The sequence below is a fragment of the Haliaeetus albicilla genome, chromosome 3, assembly GCF_947461875.1.
Source record: "Haliaeetus albicilla chromosome 3, bHalAlb1.1, whole genome shotgun sequence".
NCBI lineage: Eukaryota > Metazoa > Chordata > Aves > Accipitriformes > Accipitridae > Haliaeetus > Haliaeetus albicilla.
This window is the reverse complement of record NC_091485.1, coordinates 55,130,481-55,157,335: the sequence shown is the minus strand read 5'-3', so window position 1 is coordinate 55,157,335 and position 26,855 is coordinate 55,130,481. Positions and strand designations below refer to the sequence as shown.

Sequence of the window (26,855 nt, the reverse complement as noted above, 5' to 3'; positions counted from 1 at the left end):
ATTTCTGATGGGGAATATATGTATTTTAGCTTCTTTGATGTGACCACACAGTCCATGAGTCACAGCCTGAGGACATCAGATACAGAAATATTCTGATTCCATGAAGAGAGGAGGTGGGAACCACTCATTATACCTTCGCAGTCTTTGGTCTTAGCTCTTAAAGATACATCAACCGCAAACACAGGAACGTAAAATGCATGGAGTAATAAACAGACACTTTAAAAATTTTCTTTATTTTCATCTTCAAGTTCAAGGTCAATCTTCAATAATTTGCAGATAAAATGAGAGCACAAAAATGCTCCTGTTAGTCTAGTTTGAATTTAGATAGATAATTCATTATTTCCAAATAAAATGAAGCCTGCTTTTTCAAACACCATTTCTGTGCACAAACTATATAGCTCATTCTTTTCATAAGGCGTGTAAAACAGATTTCCGTTCAAACATTAGATCATTTTACACTTGGGTGTCAGAATTAAAAACACAAGTAAAATGTTTGCAAAAAAACATGCCTGAACTGCAGAACAGAAGTACACACTAAAGACATTACAATGTACTCACGCAGAGACATGCACATATGAATATATATGTATATGAACATAATAGGAAGATAAAAAATATCTGTTTTCTGTTTTGTATGCGATCTCAGTCATTCAGCTAACAAGAATGCATGTTTAACCCAGTACTCATATATTGCTTACACAATAATTATACTTTCCTATTTTTTCAGTACAAGATCATTTCTGTCACATAGTAAAATTGTGTGTCTTCCAGTCCATGTCCTACAGTAATGGTGAAATGATGACATACATTAAGGAAGCATAAGGGACAAGATGAAGGAATACTGAAAGATAAGATTGCACTGAGTCTTTGAGAAGATGAATTTGCCTAATGATATCTATGGGTAACTGTAAATTCTCTTCTTTACCCAATGTCCACTTTCTTTTGAGTGATTCCATTTCTCACATAGTGGAAGAAAATGTATTTTACATGTATATACACATTGGAGGAAAATCCTATCTATACATTGTATTGGAATTATAGAAATATGACAAAATAAGTTTGTTTCTGTTTAAAACCTGAACGCAGGTAAATCACAAAAACTCACCACATGTTGGCAAATCATTCCAGCAGAAAGTGTGTTGTTTCAGTGTAACTGTAGAAATCCTTGTGTGCAGCCAAGGGACATCGAAAAAATTAAGTGGCATAACATCTTTTGGGGGAAAATTACATTTCAAAAATCCTGTCATATAAGAAGACAGAGATGTCCGCAGGTCCTTTACCTAAAAGTCTATGTCTTCTAACACAGTTATTTTATTTCCTCTATTTGAGCTCTCTATATTTGAAAGATGCTACTCGAAGAACAGACCCTGTAAATAAGACTCTTCACGCCTAGGAAGGCCACCTGGAGTGAAGATGTCCAGATGATTCTTTGAGCTTGCTTCTTCCACTAAAACCAGCACACAAATCTATTTTTAGGACTTTAAATTGTCTTAAGCAGTACAGACTATATTCTGTCACCCTTAATTATACAGAGTGGTATATTATTTTATAAAGAAACTGGTTGTTTCTACTGGTGGCTGTCTCTAGAAGGAAAGTAAAGAAAACATAAATATAACCATATCTATGTACAGAGGCACGATCCACATCTCCACAACATGGTCTTAGTTTTATTAAGGTCATTGGAAGCTTATGCATCAAGAACTAAGAAGCCACCTAAGACATAATGTAATTTCTTTTCAGTTACCACCTAATGAATAAGAACAGTAATGTGTTACATGAGAAGATTTTATAAAGCTGCTTGTAACTAGACATCATTTGTACCACAGAAGTTGGATCCAGTCTTTGAATGCCCTAAAGTTAGCTTTCAGGATATAAACAGGTTTATGGGATCTTGAAGTAGCTCAGGAAAGTTATCATGAGCAGACAGAGGGGTCATCCAGGGCAGTCAGCCTTCACCACTCCACAACTGCCACCCTGATGGTGGATGTGGTCAACATAAGCAAGGTCAGTTGTGTTGCCCAGATAATTATGTACCAAGGCCATCTCCTGCTAACCATCTTATCACATCTCATGCTCTGAACGCGAGACTCAAAAGCTGCCTCCCTGCTGACCGCTGGACACACAGCTAGGACTGTTTCTCATACTGATGCGCTATGCAGCGTTGCAGGCTTGCTTCTGTTGCGTGACCCAAGCCATCAGATGCATCTGGTCAGCACATCATTACAAAATAATCTCTTAGCTAGTAAATAATCTCACTGCCAGGACTCCTTTGTTCTTGCATCTGCTCACTCTAACATGGTATCCACCCAAGGCAACTATCTGTGGAACAGTTTCTTACACAATGAACCTTCCCTTTTGCCTGCCTTCAAAATCGCCTCTACCCTTTCACACACCAGCATCATTAATCACTTTCTACAGCTTTCCTGTGTCATACGGGTTTATACAGCACTCTCTCTTTCAGTAAATGCTTTGAAACAGAAGCGGGTTACAAGTCTGGCACAGATCTGAAATGGTTCGTCTTCTGCTCTACACTAATAATGCAGAATCCTGAACGCGTGCTTTCAATTAGGTCGGTACACGGCCACCAACAATGGCTATCCATTTCTAAATTAATATTGCTGATCTGCTACAGCCACTGTTTATTGTTAGAGTGAGTCAAGTCCCCTCCTCTCCTATAATGTTGCCAGCAAGTTGGCAGAGAGCCACAGCTTGGAAGGACATATGCAGACTGCTGTTGTCTTACCTGTACAACACTATTTTCAATATTCTTTAGTTCTTCTACATAAATGTGCAGCACAAGATCACTTACTAGATAACACACTGACCTGCAGAAAGCTTAGGACAAGTTCTTTGCCCCTTTTTAGGACATGTAAAAATAAATATTTCTTATATGTATGCTATTGTATGCAAAAATCTTGCACTAACTCTGGATTTAAGTTTGCCTTTGTGTTGGAATAATTAATAAACAATTCCCTATTGCACAGACTTGTACTCCAAGGAACATATTAAATACTCACATACCCAGCAGCAAGTTATTAAAACGATCCTAACATGGAATAAATTTGGATTCAGTCCCACAATTCTATTTATACTTATTTGCCTATGTGTGAAAAGGACTTCTTACAGTTCATAATTTTGTTCCCAATGCCATTTGTTTGTTATGAACACCTTTTGACTAGTTATTTTAAATGGCCCTCTAAGGATACTCACATATGTCTGATGGGGGAGGCAAATAAATTTACCTCTTTTATCTTCATAAATGGACAAACTCACAGAGAATATATATTAATACTTCTATATTAAGAAGCAATATGTTGAATTAATTCCTGGTCTTTACTACGCTGAACACTTATATTCCTTTTAGCTGTAAATTTATGATAAACATGGAGTACTATGATACAGGATGTTTACAATTAAATTAAATAAGCCCTGCACAGCAAATCAACTATATCTGATCAAATAAAGTTCATTTTTGGAGCTGTCATTGGAATACTGTTTTAAGAATCATGGTTATTTTCATGTAATGTTAGTGATCATTTTTTTCCAGGTCAGTCTGGGCCTCAACATAATTAAAGGGGCATGTATAAAATAACCAAATAGCCAGAACCCTACCTTCCAGCTAAGACTAGGAACTTCAAGTAAGGCTGATCAATATGAGAGTTACCGTTTTTAAGATTCAAATTCTGTCAATACAGAAAATAAATTAAAACTAAGTAATTAAAAGGCTAATATGTAAAAAGGTTACTATATGACTGAACTATATAAAACTGTCAAATATAGTTTCAAAGATATTTAATGGAAGCCACCTATGTGTCTCTTTCTGAGATCTCTGGGTTCGAGTTTTATGAAAGTGAGCACTTTAAATGAATTCCGTGGGTTTGAATGTACACACTCGAAACCCCTTATGACTGAAAATGCAGATTAATTTGTTCATTTCCTGGTTTAAATCGAGAAGAAATGTACCCCTCATCATCCGGCCTCATCCTAATAGCAATGCAGAATAGGACATACACAAGGAGATAATATAGGACTTAGTAAAAACCAAATGGTACGAATTTTGGCATATGTCTGCGCAGTGCCACTGCTTTAAACAAATGACATCTAAACATCCTACAGTGTCTGCAGCTGGTTTCTACAAGACATGTTTCTGAAGGCACTCAGCAGCAGCTGCCTGCTGTATTCAACATGGAACATCTGGAGATCTTCATATCTTCAGCGACTGAGGACATTTAAAGCACAGCGAAGCATTTTTAGGTCCATCCTCACCTGCGTTTTCCTTTGTTAATTGACGCAATTCTTTGTTTTCCTTCTGTCACTTTGTCTGATGTTTTTTGTAACATTAATGGTGACTTCTTTTGTGGACATTTTCTGTGCATCCCATTTATTCTGTGAAAGTTTTAAACAGTACAGTGAGTTCCACACTGACAGCACAAAGAGTCATTGATGATTACCTCCTAATTTATGAAAACAGTTCTACTTAATAAACAGAATGCCTCCAGCATTCTTCACACAGTACTGTGATGTGGAGCAATGTTCTCATTCAGCATGGATGCAAGCTTTTATAACTGCTATTAGGGCTGTGGATGTCCGTAGACTTTGGATCAACCCTCTTGGCTGTAATTATCATCTCTGCACATGTGTATTCTAAAAGCAGAGCAAATAAATCTGGTTTCAGTCCAGAAGTGGAAATTAGAGGTTCCTTTTGATGTCACTGGGAGTTGAGTGTGACTAGCCTGAGACAGAATTTTCTCCACTTTATTTTATGTTTCTTAAGTGAAAATATAGTTTCAGAATAACTTAGTTCTGCCTGCATATAAGACCCAAGTACAAAATATACCCTTCAGAGCTTCATCAGATTATTTCAAAAATTCAAAAAAGTCAGTCCGTCTGAGGCATGCAAGTGCATCCCTAATTTAAATTTATTCTTCTCCATCTCCTAGTCTGTCTGCTTGTTGCCATAAGCAACGCACTATACTGCGCAGTAAACTGGATAGGTCTAGCAAAGGACACTCAGAATCAGGCTGAAAGAGACACAGAGCAGCTGAGTTAGGTGCGTTTCATTATTGCATTTCCAATGTTTCATGAGACAATTTGTAAGTGTCAAGAATGCCAGGTAAATTAGGCATCATTTATATGGCAACAATGCCAGGTGGAAAAATGTCTGGTAAACTTCCACTGACATCAGTGGAAGGTACAAATTTACCTGAGAGCAAACCCTGGTGTTTATTTGCCGCTGCGTATTACTTCACATTTCTGCAGCCTGAATACACCTGCTCCTTTGCTATCCACTCCCCCCCATGCTCCTGTTCACACAAGGACTCTCCAAAGACTACACATATCCTGAAAATCCAGCCAGGTTATTGTCAGTCAGTGACATAATCTGGATACCACCTTTGCTTTTGGGGTGCCTAACCATTCTGTTGCCTTCACTGATATTAGGAATCCTTTCATCATCAGCATCTTTTACTTCCAAGTTGTATTAACATTACCCTCATGAGAGGATACTAAAATTTCCCAGATGCAGCCCGTGTCAAACCCTTTCCCTTTCAACACCACAAACTGTACCCTGACACATAACCGATGGTAGGGGTAAGGCAGTAGGAAGCTTTAGAGCTTGATGCCCGAGAAAATGAGAAACAGCGAGGTAAAGCAATTTACCCCCTACTACCCCACAGACCGGTGGCAGAACCCAAGTCTCCTGAGAGCACTGTGTGCTGCATCGCATTCTATTCTACAGCACGTAGAGTTAAAAGAAAAAATGTAGTCAATGTGAATATTCAGATGAATAAAATGGGCACATTTTGAGTTGGGGGGATAGTCACATTCTCAACTCTAGGCACCTACACTTTAGGTGTCCAAATTGGAAACCTGCTCATCTTACACTTCCCTAAACAGGCAGTGGAGAAACAGAAATTCAGAATGGCAAACCAGAGCTGGAGCCTCACTTAGATACTACACTTTTGCTGTAGGAAAATACATTTCTTTTTTGACTATAAGAAGTCTGGACAACTTACCTTCCTTTCTTAGACACCTGCATTAGATGCATAGAATAACGTAAATGCCCTACTTATCATCAGAAATTTTGTTTGCACTGGCTTGCAACAGTACAGATACATATTATTGAATTTATCTTAGCTAGAAAAACGCAGGAAGATACATTCAAAGCCACAGAGCCCCAGTTCACGAACCCACACTTCACTGAGTAGTCCCATTACAGTCAACACTCACATTATTAACATGTTGTGGGAATTTGCCCATACTTCCTAGTAAGTCTAATACAGAAGTAATATTTCAGTCACTTACAAAAGTTAGACAATTTTCTCCAACATACATTATAATTCTTAAGTGTGGCCAAGTCTTTTTCAAATTGGATTAATAATTATGTTAGTTTTGTTCAACCATATCCAACCTGACCAATTCATTTTTCTCTGTGGGCTAGGGCCTATGACAGGCATTTATGTTTTTCATTTACAGCAAACCCATGGCTCTAGATGTCACGCTGCTGTAGAATGTGGCCCTATACATCTGCAGCTGCAGTATCTTGTGGAAAGATACAGCAGGATCCATGTCACCGGGGAATGTTTCTGTACTATAGCAGCACAGAAGATAACATAGCAAAGGCATAAAATAAACACGCATGTACCAATGTGGTATTTGTTAGCAAATGCAAGGTGAATTGAATCCAAATTCCCTTTTTTATTTGCTCAGTCCCCCTGGGTTTAAATTTCCCTCTCTCAAGGATATGATTCCCAAGAGGGAACAGCTTCTTGTGGGATGGGTGTAGCAGTTCCACCACATGCCGTGCTGAGAGGTCTTCCCATCTAAGAAATCGAGGAAGCAGTAAACCAACCATAGGTTTTGGATTACTTTAATCTGCAGCAGCTCAGCAGCTGCTACAGAAACAGAACAACAGGTGGAAATATGTGAGACAGGCAGGTAGGCAGCTAGCACAGGAGAAGTTTGTGCTTTGGTCTAGCCCCAAAGCCTTGTGTGTTCATACATTACACAGGATGATCCTTCTACAGCGTATACTACATACAAGCGAGGGGGAGAATGGGGGGAAGATCTGATCCAAAGCCTGCTGAATTTATTGCAAAGACTCCCATTGACTTTTTCAGGCTTCACATCCAGCCTTGAATGAACCAGGGTTCGTGCAGCGCACGTAATTTCAGTGAAACAGCAATTAAGGAAAAATCCATTCCCTTTCAGATAATTAATCTAAACAGTTTGCACAATACATGCCACAGCTGGACTGAGCTGGAAAAAGGCAAGTGGCGGGGGGGAGGGGTTCCTGTAACAAGTGCATATGTTACTCTGATTGCCAGATAAAACATCAATTTTGTGGCCATTCAGGCATGAGGCATTGTCAGAGGTGCTAGGCTCAATCATGCCATGGCTGCGGTGCAGCCATTTTCTCTTATCCCCAGGCATTAAATACAGTTTGACTGCAGCGTGGAATATTGTCACTAAAGTAAGTTCGACCTGGCTGAAGCTAGTGCTGAGTGTCAGGGAGCCCAATTATACTCTTACCTCTGCTGTCCTGCAGCCGTTCTGCCTCTGCGTCGGAGCTCCTGTGCCCGGGACCACGGGGTTTGCACACTGAGGACCACAGTTGTTCCTCTTCTCGGTGTTCAGCGTTCCAGCTGTGGCTGATGCTGTAGTTACACCTGTCTGAGCTGATTTCCCATCCTCCAGAAGACCTAGCAGGGACACATGAAACTGTGCGATTAATACTGAGGAGCAGTTTATAACTGGTTCTGGCTTCCCTCTATTTCACCACATTTTTGTGATAGCGCAAGTCATGGAAAGTGCGGTACGGTACTACAGTGAGAGCAGTCTACCTCCTTTTTGTCACCTTTATCTTCACACTTTCCATTATTTGGCTTTTCTCCTATAGTCCACTGCCCTGTGAAACACTGGCTCAGAAAACATGGAGAAGCGGTTAATGAGTGCAGCATATCAGTAGCCTTTTGGTCACCTGCACATCTCCATTGGCTTCTCCACACTCACAGCTGCTTGCATGACCGAGGGTTTAACTAAGGACCTAGAGAGGCTCTCCTTAAATCTGCTTCAGTTCTGGGAAATGAAGGGGTTAGATGTGAGCATGACAGATGAGACCAAGCTCTGTTCATGGCCTTGAACATTTTTTTTTCATCAGAAGTTGAGGAAAGAAATTCAGGAAGAATGTATTTCATACTGGTTTGACTATCAGTAATCAAATAAATTATTAATTTGCTTTCTGCTCTAGCTGTGTGGATAAGGCATGTGTTGTACAATATGATATTGGCCAGCCTAAAAGAATTTTCTCATCTTATTGCATTAACAATAACCAGTTGTCCTTTATGGTGAGTGCAGAGAACTAAACATCTGGTTGCAACACTGGGTCTGAAATCCAAATACAAAGAGCAAGTGGGATGCATGACTGTAGCTCTCAATTTTATTTTTGGCAAAGCTCATTTATAACAAGCTTTATGTTCAAATAGAAAAAAAAAAAGCAGATTTACTAACTGGCAATGCAGGTGTCAAAACTGAAAGAAGAAGCAAGGAGTCACAGATACTAAGTGAAAAATAAGTATGAGGAAAACCAATGACAATTCATTGCTACTTGAAGCGTGCATTGTGTCATCAAAACCTTCTGCCATGAATCAGGTGGGAATTCAAGCACAGTATTAAGGGTATTAAAAAGGAAGCAAAGCCCTGAATTCTCTCCCAGAAATCTGTAAGAAAAGCTGCTTTATCAGTAGAAAGCAACATCAGTAGCAGCTAGCAAAGGCAATGACTGAAATCAATAAAGCTTCAACCAAATATTCAAAATCTTGATACTGAAAATATCTAAAGCTGTGGAAGATTTAAGAAGTCTAAATAGAAACTAGTCACTGTATTTCCCTGAGCAGTCAGAAGATGGTGTTAGAGTTTTCCAAAGACAGTTTAACTTGTAGTGGTGGTAACTAATAATGCTAAGTCATTTACTTTTTGATAGAAAAGATTTTGAGTTGAAACTTGAAAATATTATATTATAGTTTATTTAAAAAAACCCCAAAACTTCAGTTTTTGGAAGCTGCCTTTTCTGCTAGATATAAAAACTAATGCTGTTCTCCCATCTAAATCTATAGGCAACTTCCCGTAAGACAAGAGTAAACCTCATCTCTCCTGCATCTCCCAGAAGTCCACACCTACTTGTGTTTTAGGTCTTATCTCTTCCTACCACTCCACAGTGCCAGCTGAGAGGCATTGAAATGACTTGGTACAGAACAGTAAGTGGCATAGACTGATATCATAGACAAAGTCAGTTGTCAGGAAGGGAGATGGAGAGGCAATTAGCCACGTGTGAGTCAAAGCTGTAAGCCAGCAGTCACGCCGTAGTCTACTGCTTCACCTTGCGCTGGAGCTGTGAGAACAAGCTTGAGCACAGCTTTGAACAGGCAAAATGCTCTAGGCATTACACACTAATTCCATTAATTGAATCTTGGATGTTTCAAATGTATACGAATTATGAGTTTTTCCTTCTGTGGAGTCATCCTACTAAATTACTTTCCACCAGGTGTCCTTTTGGCCATCTGGCCCCTAACTAAATTGTCTGGTGAAGCAGCTGTCAGCTGAAAAGCCACTTTGTTATTAAGCACAATTGTTCATTTATCAGATTGTGTTGCATCTTTTGGTCTCACGCAGAACAATTTTTCTTACATCAATCCATTTCTTGAGGCTGATGGAAAATGTCAGTCCTGAAAATGGTATACCTGCTTCGTTGTTTGTCCTCTGTTAGTTTGCAGCGTGAGCATCCTTGTTGCATCCTGCATTGCAGGGTTGAGACTTTTTTTGCAATAGTTGTCAGAAATGAACCAGGTATCAGTATCTGAGCCTTCCACTATCACTCTACTATATTTTTATATGGGTGACCTAGTTGTCACCAGTACTAGTGCAAAAAGCAGTGCAAAAACCTTTTTTATTTTATTCTGAAATATGTTTGCTATTCTGAAGTTAAGAATCTATTTTAGAGTTCTATTTTGTTGGCAAATAGATGATTTATAGAGTAGGCAACAGTTTAAAGACTTCGGTGACTTGCCCTTTATGTATGAGCACTGAGCAGAAACTACAGTGAGAATGTATGAGTAGTGGAAGTAAAAGCATGAGATTTGTTGGCAAGTCATAAAGTGACACCTATTTTATAGACTAGATATATTACACAAAATGCTGATTGCAAAACAGAAATGACATTTAAAAAGATTAGGAACACATGGTTGCTTTTAAAATAGCAAATATTTTTGCATTGCTATTTAGGGTTTGCCACATTACACAAAAATGGAAGAGTTAAACTTTCTTCTTCTGTACAATCTGGAATTTGCAAGCTAGCAGGATGGCAATACCCAGGGTCTAGCCTCAGTGCCGTTTAAACCAAGCTAACTGTTGAGATATTTATATCATCCTCACAGCATGAGTTTGGTAAATATCCTCTTAGGTCTTTCACTGTAGAGCTTCAGTAGAAATTTAAACAAACGGGTTCAGTAATGTTGTTTTCATTCTCATGTTCTCTGCCAGGACAACCCCTGCCAAAAGTCTGTGGGTCTCCTCAGGCCAGGGAAAATAGCAGATCCCATCACAATGCTCTGTCAAATACACGTATTTTATTTTCAAATGAACTGGCAAGCCTAGAATACGCTTATGGCTCCATTCCCAAAACCTGAGTTTCTGGGTGATTATCAAAGCCCCACCAATGTGATGGTGACCCTTTCCTCAAGAATGGTTCGTCAGGGTTTGGGGGACTGCCAGGCTGGTCCCATTATGGGGAGAAATGGATGACAAGAGGCAGGTATTTCATTGCATGTAATCGGGTTTATTTATAAAGAACATACATGAGCTCTCTCTCAATGGACGCAGGGAGAATATCCAAGCAGCAGCCCCATTGCTCACAAATCCAAGTCTATCTTTACAGCATGAAATGTGCTTAAAAGAATTTGCCCCCCCATGGCAATGCTTACTGTCATCTCCCTTTTCACTAGCTTGCTAGGCTGCACGGGTAAGCTAACTCTTGCCTTTCTTACCAGGCCAATAGAAATCCTGTAGGCTGCAGTTTGACGAATACTTTTTTCAGCAGCATGAGGGAAAAAAAGGGTTATTTTAAACTGAAATCTATCCCTAGACTTTATTCATCACCCAATGACGCAAGCAGTCAGACTGGCACAACTTGGGAGGTAGCACAAGAATCGAAACAAGCAGCAGAAAGCAGCTTAGGTTGGTGTGCTATCCAATAAAACAAAACCAAACCAAACCCCACTCATCCAGCTACACTCGTCCTTCTCACTGAGTTGCCTCGCTGAGTGTCCTGGTTTTAGCTGGGATGTAGTTAACTGTCTTCCTAGTAGCTGGTACAGTGCTATGTTTTGAGTTCAGTATGAGAAGAATGTTGATAACACTGATGTTTTCAGTTGTTGCTCAGTAGTGTTTAGACTAGAGTCAAGGATTTTTCAGCTTCTCATGCCCAGCCAGGGCACCTGACCCAAACTGGCCAACAGGGTATTCCATACCATGGGACGTCCCATCTAGTTTAGGAACTGGGAAGGGGGGGCAGGGATTCGCCGCTCGGGGACTGGCTGGGTGTTGGTTGGCGGGTGGTGAGCAATTGCCCTGCGCATCATTTGTACATTTCAATCCTTTTATTACTATTGTTGTCATTTTATTAGTGTTATCATTATCATTATTAGTTTCTTCTTTTCTGTTCTATTAAATCGTTCTTATCTCAACCCAGGAGTTTTACTTCTTTTCCTGATTTTCTCCCCCATCCCACTGGGTGGGGGGGGAGTGAGTGAGCGGCTGCGTGGTGCTTAGTTGCTGGCTGGGGTTAAACCACGACACTGAGCTATCTAAATCCTTTGGAGGCATATTCACATTGCTTCCAACTACTCCAACGTCAGGGGACATACATTTGTTTTGTCCATTTAGCCAGGATTCACCAAAGATTCCAGTTGTGTTACAGCAAAAACAGTGTCACAGAGTTGTAGACCCAGAGTAAGATGTGATATGACTGACTAGTACAAAGGAGCTTTTTTCCTAAAACCTCTTTCACGAAAAAGTCTGATGATTTACACCAAATGATGGCAGTTCAAATAATCAGAGACGGCAGATCAATAATCAAAAAATGCGTGTATTTTCACATGCACAAGTTGAATGGTTTTTGAAAAACCAAATTTGCCCAAGGTTTTTGTTGTGGGTTTTTTTTTTTATTTTCCTCATTAAAATGCTGGCATTAAAGTACTGCCTTTTGTTCAAACTTCCCAAAATATGAAAGTTTGGAAAAATTTGGACATGGACAAAAATCAATTCCAGTTACTGAATTTTACCAGTCAAAACTAAAAATCGGTCCTTAGGATATCTGGGTATGTTTTAGCTGTTCCACAATTTAAAAGAAGGGCATTTAAGAACAGTTTTACAATTATATTACTATGTAATGAACAGAAAGCTACCTAAAATCAGAGGCCTCTCAATGTAAGTATGAAGACCAGCAAGACAGGACAAATCTGTCTGAAAGATGTATCCTATGTGGAGAACAACAGGCATATTAAAGGTAGTATAAACTCCCAGAAGAGGACAAAGAGAATAGAACATGACAATTGTCACTACACAAAAACAAAGGCACTGGTATTTTTATGTAGCTTATATTAACAGTATAAATAAAATTAACTCTCCAAGAACTGCTGCTACTCATAATTAATAGTCTACCCTAATGTTGAATATTCAGACTGCCAGTAAGACACCAAGTTTTTCCGGTCTTTCTGGCATAACCTCCTACTCTCTCTGCTGTAAATGTAATGAAAAATTCAGTGTGTCCAAGCAAACATCAAAATGAGTTTTTAGAAGGAAGACTCTGAACACAACAATGCTTCTGTTACCTTAATTCTCTAAAATTGTCTTTATCAATTAACCATAGTTATTATCATCATGATTCTTTGTGTTTCAGACTATTAAGTCATGTATTAATCCCAGGCACCATTTTCTAATGAACAGAAGTTTTCTTCATAACAGAATTGTAGGCAGTAAACTGTTTGTACTGTTCAAAGGCATCTTTCAGTTCCTAAATGCCACGTGGAAATCTGACGGAAATTCACCAATGCATTCACAGTACTCGGTCTGTGATGCCCTTTTTTCTCTACTGGCTCTAACATACTTATGCCCTAACTTCTCTCTCTCAACATCTCCCTCTCTGACTCACTTATCTTCCTGGCAGGCTGTACCTCACTTCTCTAAGAGCAAGAGTCACTAAGTCCCATCTCCCACCATGTTCTATGAGACCTCTTAGTATGTGCTAGCATGTGTTTTTTTGTCTACAAACCTAAAAATTTTTGAATTTTGAATGAGTTTTCAGAAATTCCCAGACAGCAGCATCCTTCAAGTATTTTGTAATTTAGGAGATAGATACTTAAAATTGTAGCTGAAAAGTCACTCACAGATTTGCAAGCTTATGTCCATTCAAAATAAAGCATGCTTAAATCATATTTTATAACTTTAAAAAAACCCCAACATTTAAATGGGGAGGGAGCAGTCTAAGAAAGCTTTTAAAAGATTGTTTCAGTAAATAGGATGTTAATCACAGAGAAGTCAAAGAAAATTTAAAACATGGAATGGCAATTTTAGACATACAGCCTGGTTACACTTAAGAATTCAAATTATCCTTTATGAGAGTATCTCATAAAGAGGAGAGGAAATTTTTACTCTTAATATTTAACTCTTTCTAACCAGATTTTAGTACGGAAATAAAGATGGTGTGAAGAGGGGGGGAAATGACATACTTAATTCAGATTGTGAAAGGAAAACTGGAGTAAAAAGCAAAATAGTGTCATGGATTGACAGCTGGCACAGAGGGGAAAAAAGAGAACTAGGGGAGTCAGTTTTGTGCATGACAAAAGATAAAGGTATGACTTCCTCAAGGCTTTTTGCTAGACCTTATCTATGTATTAGAAAGCTAATATATATTTGCTAATGATCAGGAATGGGAGAAGGAACCATATAGCAACATTTAGGGGTAGCCCTTAGTTATCAGGACTACAGGAAACTTTGCAAACCACAGATAGCATAAAAGTAGGTCTGCCTGGATCTCTTTGCACAGACCTCACCAAAAGAGCAATATCTTAGTAAGATCCAAGATGAACTGAAAGTTTCTGTGACTAACAAAAAGTAGCAGGGCTGCAATAGCTAATGCTGTCAAGAAATTTGGAAGGGCTATGAAGCCTTGAGGTATGGAGGTGAAATTAATCTCAGCCAAAAGTATCAGACCTTTGTGGAGAAAATTATTCCACATGTGCTTGCCACAATATTCTCCTACCTGATTTTAAAGCAGCAGGTAGTGGCCCAAATTGGACATGAATTCTGACCCAAATATGCTATAGATCTGACCCAGTACAGTGGACCCTGTGCTGTCACATGCTCTGCTACTGAATAACAAGCACATATTTGTTTAAAGTGGGTAGCTGTTGATTAGTATGCTAAATTTTTATCTTTGGAATTGACTACAAACAAACCAGCAAGGTTCAATTTTCTGGTTCAGCAACACCCTTTTTTATTTATCATGGCTGTTATCTCATGAATAATGCATAAGATGCTGTTTTAGAAAATGCCTGCATAATAAGATGCTGCACTGTAAAAATGGACTCTGAGAAAACTCACGGTAAAGATGAACGAACAGTGTTGATCACAACATGCAGTTTCTTCCAGTGGAAATATGTATTTGTTACCATCACTGAGTTTCTTGCTTTTAAAGCTACAGAGTGATAGTATGTATAGAGAGCACTGAAACTCCTGTTTCCTATACCTGTTTTCCTGATTTGAAGCTATTCATGTTTGGGAAAGCTATGTGTCTGCGGGCCTGAGTGCCGCTATGTACTTCTGCTGCAGAAATAACACATAGCACAGATCCTAGCAAAAATGAATGGAGTGGAGGTTGTGAGAGAAGTCACGTTTAAGTCATTTCCTCCAAAGCAGTAGCCTCAGGGATGAGGCCAGATGCTCAGGAAACCTGAAATAGCTTTTTTCCCTAACAAGAAAGAATTTGGAAACTTTCACACATAGCAGAGAGTGGGTTTGTAAGCCAGGACGAAGGATCCAGAAGATCTGCAGGGGGAGGACCTGCTGCAGCAAGAAAACGTCATCAGAAAAAAAGTTTTGTATTTATAGAATTGGCAAATGCAGTAACGCAATAAATGTGCTGCCTAGATGTTCAGAGAACCCAGTATGATTTATCTGAACTCTAATACGATACGAATTTTAGACAGTGAAGCAAAACAAAACAATGGCTTTGCATCTTCTCCACGTTCTGCACAGGCCAGCGGAATTCTGTGGAGTCCCTCCTCAGAGGTGCCGTCGAAACGGTTCCCCCACAGGCTGGGGAAAAGGCAGGGGAAGGAGACCTGTCCTCCTTCCACGAAGCCCTCCAGGCACGGCAGGCCCCCCCAGAGCTGACCCCAGCCAGGCAGGGCTGAGCCGAGCCCTGGCGCGCAGCAGGCGCGGGGAAGCGGGAGGGAGCCCTGTGCCTTCCCCCCTACTTCCAGGGGATGCTGACTGGAACTCAGCTTGCCCTGGAGCACGAACAGCCTCTTCCCTGTTTGGAAGGTACCTGCTTTACTTTCAGCGCTAAGGGAAGTAGCTGATAAATAAGAGGAAATTCTCTATTTACGCGAAATGGTGGGGCTCAGATAATAGCCAACAGCAGAAGACAAATCAGACTACGAGATCCTCATCTGGCCGTGGTTTTGTCACGTTCGGGAGCCCTGTGGAATTATGTTCTTCTCTAAGATTACAGTTTTAAATGTCCAGTACTAAAAGAACTGGCTTACAATGAATATATGTAATGCTTTTAAATCACTATATGCACACTGGAGTCCTGGCAAAACTGAGACACAAAGCACTACGCCTTGCGACAGTTTTGGCTGGCAGGTTTGCTTATTTTCCTATTTCCTTCCACTTCATTTCTGAGCATAAAACAAAGAAGAGTCCTATAGATTTCTGTATTTCAAAACTTCTTTTACCATTGCTGTTTTGAAATGAGGCAAGAGGCTCCTCTTTGTTAGATAAAAGGAATTTCTAAAAGGTTTTAAAACTGGAATTTAACATGCACATGCATAAATAAGCATACGATAAATAGCTCTGCAAGTCTGATGAGATTTATCACTATAGTATGAAGCTTTCTGCTAGACAGTATTCAAGGATTCTAGCAGACAAGTAGAATACAAAAAAAGGCAGCATTAGAGCTGCAAACCTTAATATCCCTTACATGGCCTAATTTCCCAGGTACAGGCAGATGCTAAATCTTTGCATATTGGTATATTTTGATTTCAAATTATGATACAGAATCATGGTATACCTATCCTGTAAACAAACTTAACACTGTTGCAACCACATCTATGAAATGAAAGGAGAATATAAAATTTATATTTATTCCAAATAGAAAAAGCACACTGCAACACTCTTTTAACAATGTGTGATCATTTCTAAGCTCAAGACAAAGGATACTACATGGAAAATAGACTCCAGAAGCAGAATAAGGAGGAATTGGTCTGACCATGAAGGGAAGATAGGAAAGGTAAACCTGAAAGAATTGTAATCAGGGGGCTAGGGGAGGACTTAATGGCAGAAAGACAACAGAGTTTGATGGATGAAGATACAAATTTTAATAACTGGAACAGGAAAGAAGAACTGAATTTTCACTATATTGTGGAATAAGAATTGGCAACATTGTGGAAGACACTGAAGGCTGAGTACATTTATTCCTGGGAAAATCACGAGACAGAATGGATTAAGCAACTTACCACTGCCACATGATGTGCCAGAAACGGATCACTCATTCCTCCAAAGTGAAAAACTAACAGCGAAATAGAAAACCTCTGAAGTGCTTTCCATAATGCTGCATTTTAGAAGGATAAGCAGTGCAGGCATCTGCTTCTCCACATGCAAAGACACAGGCTATGTGGAAAATTCACCTTAAAAATTATACTCTCCATGCACAATACCTAACATCATGGCTGTCCAAACTAAGTCAAGTCAGCCTGTTTTCCAAAGGTGCTTGCTTTTGGCTCAGTTCCTGTCTTATACCCTTTCCTGAAAATACAAAGAAAGAAGTTCCCATTGCAGGAAAGCACTGTGCAAAGTGGAAAACAAGCAGCAGACTGCTGGCCCTCTTTCAACCATCCTTCCCACAACTGTACCCACCCTGTTTGGAGACAGGTTCTGAACAGTGGCTTAGATTTGTAGACATTCACATGGTCTTTCCTTCTCCTTCAGGATGTGGTAATGAAACATCACTCATTATGGTTTAGACTAATTTCCAGCACAGAAGTGGAAAGTAGTATTATCATTCTCATTACCTAGCTAATCACGCATGGAATTTTAAGATGAGTAGATAATATCATTTCAATTAATCATAATGAGGAGCAGCAAAATGTTTAGGCAGACTAAACAGAAATCCTTATGAAAAGCATCTAAATGTACATGAAACTTGAGCTGAAATGACTCTTCAGTTTTGCTTACCATGGTTCAGCAGCTGGAAATTGAAGCTAAAGGTTCCAGGTAAGACATTAGACATGTATTTTGACAATGACTTATTAGGTACTGGCCTAATTTACAAAGGCTTAAGCAAAATGTCAGCCACTGGAAAGCTCTAAATTAAGTCTGAATGTCCCAAACATATGCTCCATACAGGAATTAATTCAGGGAAGACCAGTGGGCTGTATGACCAGGTGACATTTCCAGCCTTACAGGGTATGAATATATGAAAGGATACTGATGACTTAACTGGTTCACGGTATGACTGTGATCATAAAATGCTTTGCCTTAAGATATCTGTATGCATGTGAAAAAGTTATCACTCACATTTAGTGTTCTCCTGGTTTCGGCTGGAATAAAGTTAATTTTCTTCTTTGTAGCTGGTATAGTGCTGTGTTTTGGCTTTAGGATGACAATAATGTTGATAACACACTGATGTTCTAGTTGTTGCTAAGCAGTGTTTATACTAAGTCAAGGACTTTTCAGCTTTTCATACTGCCCTGCCAGTGGAGGCTGGGGGTGCACAAGAAGTTGGGAGGAAACACAACCAGGGCAGCTGACCCAAACTGGCCAAAGGGGCATTCCATGCCATATGACATCACTCCCAGTATATAAACTGGGGCGAGTTGGCTGGGGGCACCACGGCTCAGGGATAGGCTGGGCATCGGTCAGCAGGTGGTGAGCGATTGTACTGTGCATCACTTCTTTTGTATCACTAGAGGATTGGCTGATTATTTTGCTCTTCAGTAGCGAGCATCCACCTGAACAGGCTAGCCTGAATCCATGGTCTTCCAGGAGGAATAAGAAGCTCCACGTTACTTCTTTTTCATCAGCTGCTTAAAATTTAAGGCTCAGTCAAGCAAATAGCAATGCAGAAACAATGGTGGGTTCAGGAAAACCTTAAAATGGAAAATCCTACCCCGCAGCCTACAGCTGCCCATGGTAATTGGTAAAACATCACTCTGCCACCTGCCCATTTGTTTTACTTTTAACCTGTGTTTTTCCTAAACAGAAGAGAAAAGGCAGTGCGACAGTCTAAGGAAGTAATTATGCATGTACTCATCACATAATAAAATTGGGATAGGAATGTATTATTTATTTGCGTACAGTAAAGCACCAAGCCATGTTTTTCATGCAAGGTCACTGCTGAGAAACGCACGCAATCACACAGCTTTCAAAATACTGTATGCATAACCTAGAAAAGAGTGCTGCTTTATGCAAGTCAAACAAAAAGCCTTACAATAAACTCATGGCTTCAATCATTCAGTTTCTGAGTCTTAACTATTACTGTATTTTGATTTAAGATAAAACACAACTCTGAATCTTAGATTTTTTTAACTGTAATCAATTTATTTCATTTTTAACTGCAGGAATACCTGAGGAAAAAAACTGGGACTAGCAGTATCAGTTCTATTTCTGTTAAAAAATATATTTCTATCCCTGACTACAGGTATAGAAAAGACAGATTTCTGTCACTTAAATGCTGGATTACTGCAGTATGTGCTCAATGTGGAAATTTTGAAAATTTTAATCTATGGGCAATAAGGTAAACTGCACTCTGAACTGAGTATCCTGAATGAAATACATTACACCTCTATTTCGAGATTGGCAGGAATCTTCATTTAAAGCTAATTCCATTTTTAAGTGTTAGTTTTGAACTATATATTCCTAAACTGGAAAATACAGGATTAGAACTGGCCAGAAAGTATAAATTCATTCCTAAGGAAAAGAAAAAAGAATTTTTAAATGTCCTGAATCAGGATATAAAGGGGAAAAAAAAAAGACGAGGAATTTTGCAGAGCAATTGCCTTCCGAGCATCCTGCAGGCAGGACCTGTCATTGACAAAACCCATCACCCAGGTGTCCTTCTCAAACCCTTGCAGAAAAGTAATTTTTTACTGGCAAAAATGATTATTTTTCCATTTGTGAGGGAGGCATACAGCTGGGTGGTGCATCGGTGTTATTTCCCTTCCATCCCGCAACAATTCCCACCCTTCTCCTGCAGACTTGCTGTGAAAAGGTTGACTGAGTCCCTAAAGCATATGGCAACGGTCAACTCCTCTGCAGCAGCAGGGGCTCCGGGCTTTACCATTGCTTTAGTTTACCTCCACATTTGGTACTGAGTTTGTACTTCCAGAACTGACAGCAAGGTTTGCTATTTATGTGGTCTTCCAGAGGTGTAGTGAGGTATGACATGAAACTAGGTGCCACTCGGAAAGAAACCCTCTGAAGAACAGCCCTACCAAATCATGCTTTTAAGAAAGTGATTTTCAGAGGGATTTCAACCCAATCTTCTTCTTGTGCAGATGGAAGCACCTACACAAACCCACTCTACAGAGGCACTTTCCCCATTTAAGAAGTCTGTTACCCAGCCACGTAAATGTTAACACAGAAGAAGTAGGTGTACAAAGTAGAGGATACACATAAGAAGGCTGCTTTCTGAAAGCTAGATGGTAAAAACTAGATGCAAAAGCTTCTTCTCCCTACTGTATGAAACATCCCACTTGCTATTTTTTCTTTTCTTCTCTTTTTGGGTGGATTAGAAAGGCTTCCTCAGTACTGTCCTCCATACAGAGGCTAGTGACAACTGAAATGGCAGAGATCATATAATTAAAATCCAGAAACAATATTAAAATGGGATCCTTTAGCAAATACCATATCATTTGTGGTGGGTTGACCCTGGCTGGATGCCAGGTGCCCACCAAAGCCGCTCTATCACTCCCCTCCTCAGCTGGACAGGGGAGAGAAAATATAATGAAAGGCTCGAGAGTCGAGATAAGGACAGGGAGAGATCACTCACCAACTAACGTCATGGGCAAAACAGACTCGACTTGGGGAAAATTAATTGAATTTATTGTCAATCAAAATCAGAGTAGGATAATGAGAAATAAAACCAAATCTTAAAAAAACACCTTCCTCCACCCCTCCCTTCTTCCCGGGCTCAACTTCACTCCCAATTTCTCTACCTCCTCCCCCGCAGCGGCACAGGGGGACGGGGAATGGGGGTTGGGGTCAGTTCAACATAAACTGTCTCTGCCGCTCCTTCTTCCTCAGGGGCAGGACTCATCACACTCTTCCCCTGCTCCAGCGTGGGGTCCCTCCCACAGGAGACAGTCCTCCATGAACTTCTCCAACATGAGTCCTTCCCACAGGCTGCAGTTCTTCATGAACTGCTCCAGCGTGGGTCCCTTCCACGGGCTGCAGTCCTTCAGGCACAGACTGCTCCCAGAGCAGGGCCCTTCCATGGGCCGATCTTCAGTCACAGACTGCTCCAGCGCAGGCTTTCCCATGGAGTCACAGCCGTCTTCGGGGGCACCCACCTGCTCCGGCGTGGGGTCCTCCATGGGCTGCAGGTGGATAACTGCTGCACCATGGACCTCCCTGGGCTGCAGGGGGACAGCCTGCCTCACCATGGTCTTCACCAGGGGCTGCAGGGGAATCTCTGCTCTGGCGCCTGGAGCATCTCCTCCCCCTCCTTCTGCACTGACCTGGGGGTCTGCAGGGCTGTTTCTCTCACATGTTCTCACTCCTCTCTCCAGCTGCAGTTTCTGTGTCACAGCAACTTTTTTTTTTCCCTTCTTAAATATGTCATCCCAGAGGCACTACTACTGTAGCTGATGGACTCGGCCCTGGCCAGCGGCAGGTCCATCTCGGAGCCGGCTGGCATTGGCTCTGTCGGACATGGGGGAAGCTGCTGGCAGCTTCTCACAGAAATCACCCCTGTAACCCCCCCCGCTACCAAAATCTTGCCATGCAAACCCAATACATTATTATATCCAAGGTCTGGACTAAGGCGGAATAGGGAATTACTGTAATATGTCTACAGTCCAGGAAGAGGCTGTATTTATTCACTTTTACTGTAATTCTGAACGATAATGAGGTTATCTCCTGAAAATATCATGTCAGAATCACTGCTATAATTGTTTCTTAAACATAGCAGATTTTGAACCAACCCGTTAATAAAAGAACAGTAGTAAATGGGCATAAGAGCACAAAGAGATCCTGATACACCCTTATTATGCGCTAGCCAAAGTGATCCCTCTTTGGCTCTTAACCTAAAATAGATTTTTTATTAAACACTTCTCTGCAGCCCGATTTACAAGAAACCATCTGCTGCACCAAGTTCTTAATTTACAACCTGATGCTTGCTTATTCATTTTTGTTAAGCTTTTAACTTTATGTATACCTGGTAAATGAAAGAGCAGATGACTGCAGCTGTGGTCCCAGCCAGCACCAGTCCCTGTTGTTATGGCAACTGGCGCTCGCACAGCCCTGCTTGTCGGCTGCGGCTGCTTCCAGTCCTCCTACTGTAAAGGATGGAAAATTGATTTTCAAAAACTTCTCTGTGAAAGGTTACCTCTGAAACCCCGTATTCTGCATGCTGAGTCTTGGCTAGAGCCTAGCTGCAAAGATGAACCTGGTCCATAAAACTTCCCACAGCTGTCAGCGATCAGAAAATAGTAGAGCAGCAGCATAAGCCAGCCATTTAACCCCGGAGAAAAGAGCAAGAATTATTCATAAATGCGCAACTATATTACAGGCAACTATGCAAGACAAACTGTTAGCCAGCCAGATTGCTAGAGTGTGATAAAACTTCTCCTGTATTCCTCTGATTTTCATTATTTATTTTACAAAGGACTCGATTCTACTACCCCATTTCGTAGCTATTTTGCAAATGTCTTCACTAGGGGATGAACTGATCCTAAATCGCAGATTTCATTCCCGGCAGACCACTGACTGCAGGTAGGTTTGCTGATACCATGAGGAAGTTTTTCTCCCAAGTGCATCAGGTGAGTCTGTGTGAAACGTGGATAATTTTTTTTCTTTAATATGCTTCAGGAAAAACGTCTTTACTATAGAAATAGTGCAAGGTACAAAGAAGAAAAAACACTTGTCTGTTTTTAAAGGCTTAGCTGGTACTGTGAGTCAGGTAATGATAAAAAATAAACAAATGTTTTATTAGTTGAGGGACTGAACAAGTGAGCCCTGAAGCAATCAATATGCCGCTTTTCAGTTCTGATACAAGAGAATTCTTTTTCATTTGATTGCTACATCATTTAAAAATTAATTATTTTTATTTGCATTTCAGTAACAATCTCCAGCCAAGACTGGGGTCCTAGTGTGCTGGTGGCTGTTGGAAAACAGTAAGGAGAGATCCTGTCCTAAGGCGTTTGCAGCCCATGAAGTAAACTGTGTTTGTAAGGTCTCTGACCACAAGGCGACATGCTGCTTTATCCACTCTGAGGCACTTTCAAGTATAATAAAGAAAAAATAATTGAATACAGCAGCTTAGTCACTGAAAAATGGAAAGAAATAGAAATCAGATGGCTTAAAGCCTGCTTTAAAACAAACAAAAATTTTGTTATAGTCAATATTGAATGGGTTTATAAAGCACTTTTACAGTAGTGGTTTCTGGCGGGAAATTATGCATCTTAAGTTACTAGCCTACACATATATACATATATATCGGCCAGGTATCCCAATGTAACACAGCAGGCTATGCAAACGTGTTCCGAAATACTTGACAGGTTTTGTGCAGTTTTTGTTAGTTCAGCCTTTTCCCTGCAGTTCGCTTGTAACCCATGGTGACTGCCCTGGGGACTTGCCTGCTCCTGCAGATTCTTACTTCCCCAGAAAGTCATTACTTGTGCTAACGCTTCCACTTAGCTGAATCAGACCCTCTAAAGAGAAGGCAATTTGTGCAAAGGGTTGCAAGGATCAAGGAACGGTTACTAAGCAGAAATGTAGTCTATTATTTTCCCCAGCTATAGCCTACACAGTAGCTGAATCCTGTGAAAAGTTCTTCGGTCACATAGCAATGGATGTTCTTAAGAGAAACTGCTCTATTGTATGGGCTCTCTGCGAGTCTTGCGGTTTTTCCTCCCTCGTGGAAGCCGCTTGCCCTATGAACAGTACGTACGCTTATCTTCTAGAAGTTGTCTTTCAATTTCACCACCTGCAATGCTTCATGAAGTACTTATTACTTTTCTACCCTTCTTCACCCGTATCAGTTATTTACCCTGTTCATCATTGTCAAAGCCTCAGCAGTGTACTTGCAACAAGTTGCTACCACCTATATTTGTGGCTCTCAGTGACTTGTCATGAACCTAGGAAAAGTTGTCTGTCTTATTTTAGCTATAGTGTAACAACGGATATTGTCCTATATGTCTTCCTGTAAAAAATAGGGAGATTGCAATATTCATTATTAAAATGGATGTAAAAAATCAAGTAGGGAAGTGAACAAATATTCTAAGGAAGGGTCAGCTGAAATAGGAAGAAAGGAAAAGCGAAGGGAAAATTAAAAAACCTCATGACTTCCTTTTTAATTTAGTAATATTTTAGCTTTCAAAATGCTTTAGTAAAGATACAAACATTTGGCTACACACATACATATAGTTCCAATGAGAGCAGACACAGAAAGCTAAATATGCTGGCTGACAGAAGGAGATGGATATAATGAAATTTTGGGGTGGGATGAGATTACTAAGGTCAATACACAGTAGTTACTAACCCTTTCCTCACTGATATGCTTGCTGATCCTGTATACCATACATTCTTTCATCCCTGAGTGATTTACCCCTCTTTCCTTTTAACGCTTTTGGCTTTTTCCTGAAATCTTTCCTTCATCCTGCCTCCACTTCTCTCTCTTCACAGAATTTCACCAATTTATTCCAAGCGAAAAACGACAAAGAACAACTTCATCCTCTTCTCCCCAGCTGCCTTTGGCTGGTCCCCCCTTCCCTGGCTGCCTCCTCCCTTTCTACATCCCAGTTACAGAAATCTACCTGCACTTACGCCAGTGTCATGTCCCATCTCCTCATCTCCCCCATCCTGCTGTTATCCCCTCCCTTACTCTTCCCTTTTGTCTCTCACTCTTAGGCAGTTTTCAATTCTCACAGTAAAGGCATGTTTTCCTCTTCACGTCTTAAACCCATACTTGACCTCATTTGCCCCTCCAGTTGCTGCTTCCTCTCCCTTTCATCTGTAAATCCACTGAACGTGCTGTTTCTAGCCCCTGGAGTACCTCTCCTTATTCCTTTCCTTTCCTACCTCAAGCCTTACCCTACAACAGCTCTCAATGAAGTACTTCATGACTTTCAAGGCACTAATTGGGACCAGTGTGTGTTCCTCAGGTTCCTTAAGCTGCTGCCACCACGGCTGTGTTGAAGGGCAAATCTCGCCCTTCCTGAAGTCCTGCCAGTCCTTCCTTTGTTCCTTGTACTAGTCTGTCCTCTCCTCATTCCCCTCCTCTCTAATCTCTTCTGCAAGGCTTTCTTGTAAAGAATTTCTCTTACCCTAATCAGTCTCTATTGGACTTGAGTGTTGTCCTCTTCTCCTTATCTCTGGTATTCTCATCTGTAAACACAAATCGAATTATCGCATGTTTCTAGGAAGAATACTAACTGATCTACCTCTTTATCATCTCCTATTCAATATCAGATCTTGGACTATCTGGCTTCTGTTTATGATGTTTAGGCACCAACTCAAAGTAAACATGGCTAAGATAATGCTAAGCCTGGGTACAGAGGTAACGCTCCCCGTGTTTAGCCTTCATTGCTGGAGACAAGACTGTCAGCTGTCATTCAAGCTTAGTGGCCAGTATCGCCTTGAATCTCTTTAAATTCCTTACATAATCTTCTTTAATACAGCATTTCATATACCGACTCACCTTCAAATTCTCATAATTTCACATGTGATTACTACAAAGCCTTTCTTTAGCCTTCAGGAGTACAACATAGACCCTTTATGACCGCTCCCTCCCCATCGTGTTTCGGTCAGCACAGTCATCATCCCCCTATTCCAGCTGGCCTGTGATGCTCACCTTTCTAGATTTTCACCCCTACACTTTCATGATTTCTTCCTGGTGCTTTGTAGCTCGCTATAAAAGTCTGCAAAGCTACTTCTTTTCCTCTGAAGCTGCCTGTAGGCATTTACTTCATTATATGCAAATTATAATCTTTCTGGGACAGCGACCATTTTCATGTTGTGTTTGTACAACACCGAGCACGATGGATTTCTGGCCCTAGAGTGAGATTTCTAAGCACTGCTGCAATACATAATAATTCCGAGAACATTTTAAACCCCACGTCAGATCAGAGCTCCTCATTCCCTTTCCCATGTCTGTCCCTACCGAAATACCTGAGGTGCACAGCTGAGAACGTACCACGCTGACAAGAACTGAACTGGGAAATTCAAACTTGTAGGTCAGCTCCTGTGCAGCCCGCCATCCGATCAGTTTTCTTTTCTGTGTATCATCCTAACCGGAGGCAGCGTGGAAGAAGGCTGGCATACCACCACCTCTTCCTTATTTTAAACCTATTTCCTAAACGACTTCTGCAGAAAAAGCCACGCATTCCCCAGCAAGAGCCTCAAAGACCAAGTCCTCTTCCCTGCTGGTGACGTGACTACACCGCTGGCGGCATTTACACGCTCTCTCCCACAGCCGAGCGCGGCCGCGGGAGGGTCTCTCGGTCCCGAACAAGCTCTCCCGAGACAAGCCCGGGGCGCGGCCGGCCGGTCTCGGCGCGCTGCCCGGGAGTTGCGGGGCCGGCCGGCAGCGGCGGATGCTCTCGGCGCACCGTGCTGCCGGGGCGAGCCCACGGGGTTTTTAAGCGCAGACTTCGGCGTCTACATTTTGGTTTTGGGTTTGGTTTTTTTTTGGCGGGGGGGGGGGGTAGAAAAAGACGTTCTCCGAGAAGCAGGCAGAGCGGACAGATAGGTGGATAGGCACACCTATACACACTCGCTGTGTATCTCCAAACACAGGCACGGCTGTTCCAGCCTTGCCCCCTCCCCGCCGTGCCCACCCGCGGCGGGGCCCCCACTCACCGGGGCGCGGGCCGCCCTGCTCCCGCCCGCCGGCCTCGGCGCTGCCGCCCTCCTGCGGCGGGCTCTCGGAGTCGGTGTTGGTCAGCCAGGTGGACTCGGTCTCCCGCGTCCAGCTCTCGTAGTAGCGGGGCTCGATAGCGTCGGCCCTGCTGCCCCCGCAGCCCATGGCGGACCCCCGCCCGCTCACTGCCGCCGCCGCCCGCCGGGCAGCATCGCGCCGCCGGGCACCGCTCCCCCCTCCGCCCCCGCTCACCACCTCCGCCCCGTCCTCGCTCTCCCCGGCTCCGCTCGCCCGTCTCCCCCTCCTGCCCGGCTTTATTATCTCCTCTGCCTCCCCCCCCGCTCCCGGCTGTCCCCTCCCCTTCTCCTCGCGTTACCCCCTTCTCCCCTCCCCTCCCCTCCCCTCCCGCTTTTCTCCTGTCTCCCGGCCCGCCGCCTCCCGGCCCGTCCCCGGCCTCTCCCCACCCCCGGCCCCCGGGAGCCGGCGGCGGAGCCCCCCC

At 41.7% G+C, this 26,855-nt stretch overlaps 1 protein-coding gene across 1 annotated transcript; it reads right to left on the bottom strand.

The window, feature by feature from the left end:
* Positions 1-214: 214 nt before the first annotated feature.
* BAALC (BAALC binder of MAP3K1 and KLF4) lies at positions 215-26,610 on the bottom strand. The gene is made up of 3 exons (XM_069779824.1): positions 26,356-26,610; positions 7,531-7,700; positions 215-4,386 (listed from the first exon to the last, which is right to left on the bottom strand). The coding sequence occupies exons 1-3, from the start codon at positions 26,519-26,521 to the stop codon at positions 4,282-4,284; spliced, it is 441 nt and encodes a 146-aa protein (XP_069635925.1). The 5' UTR covers positions 26,522-26,610; the 3' UTR covers positions 215-4,281.
* Between the last annotated feature and the right edge of the window lie 245 nt (positions 26,611-26,855).

Excerpts from the sequence above, each read along its gene's own strand:
- BAALC (XM_069779824.1), bottom strand. The coding sequence starts at position 26,521 with ATGGGCTGCGGGGGCAGCAGGGCCGACGCTATCGAGCCCCGCTACTAC. Across the intron at positions 7,701-26,355 it reads GCAGGGCGGCCCGCGCCCCG|GTCTTCTGGAGGATGGGAAA; the intron begins GTGAGTGGGGGC and ends TGTCCCTGCTAG. Across the intron at positions 4,387-7,530 it reads ACGGCTGCAGGACAGCAGAG|AATAAATGGGATGCACAGAA; the intron begins GTAAGAGTATAA and ends AAACTTTCACAG.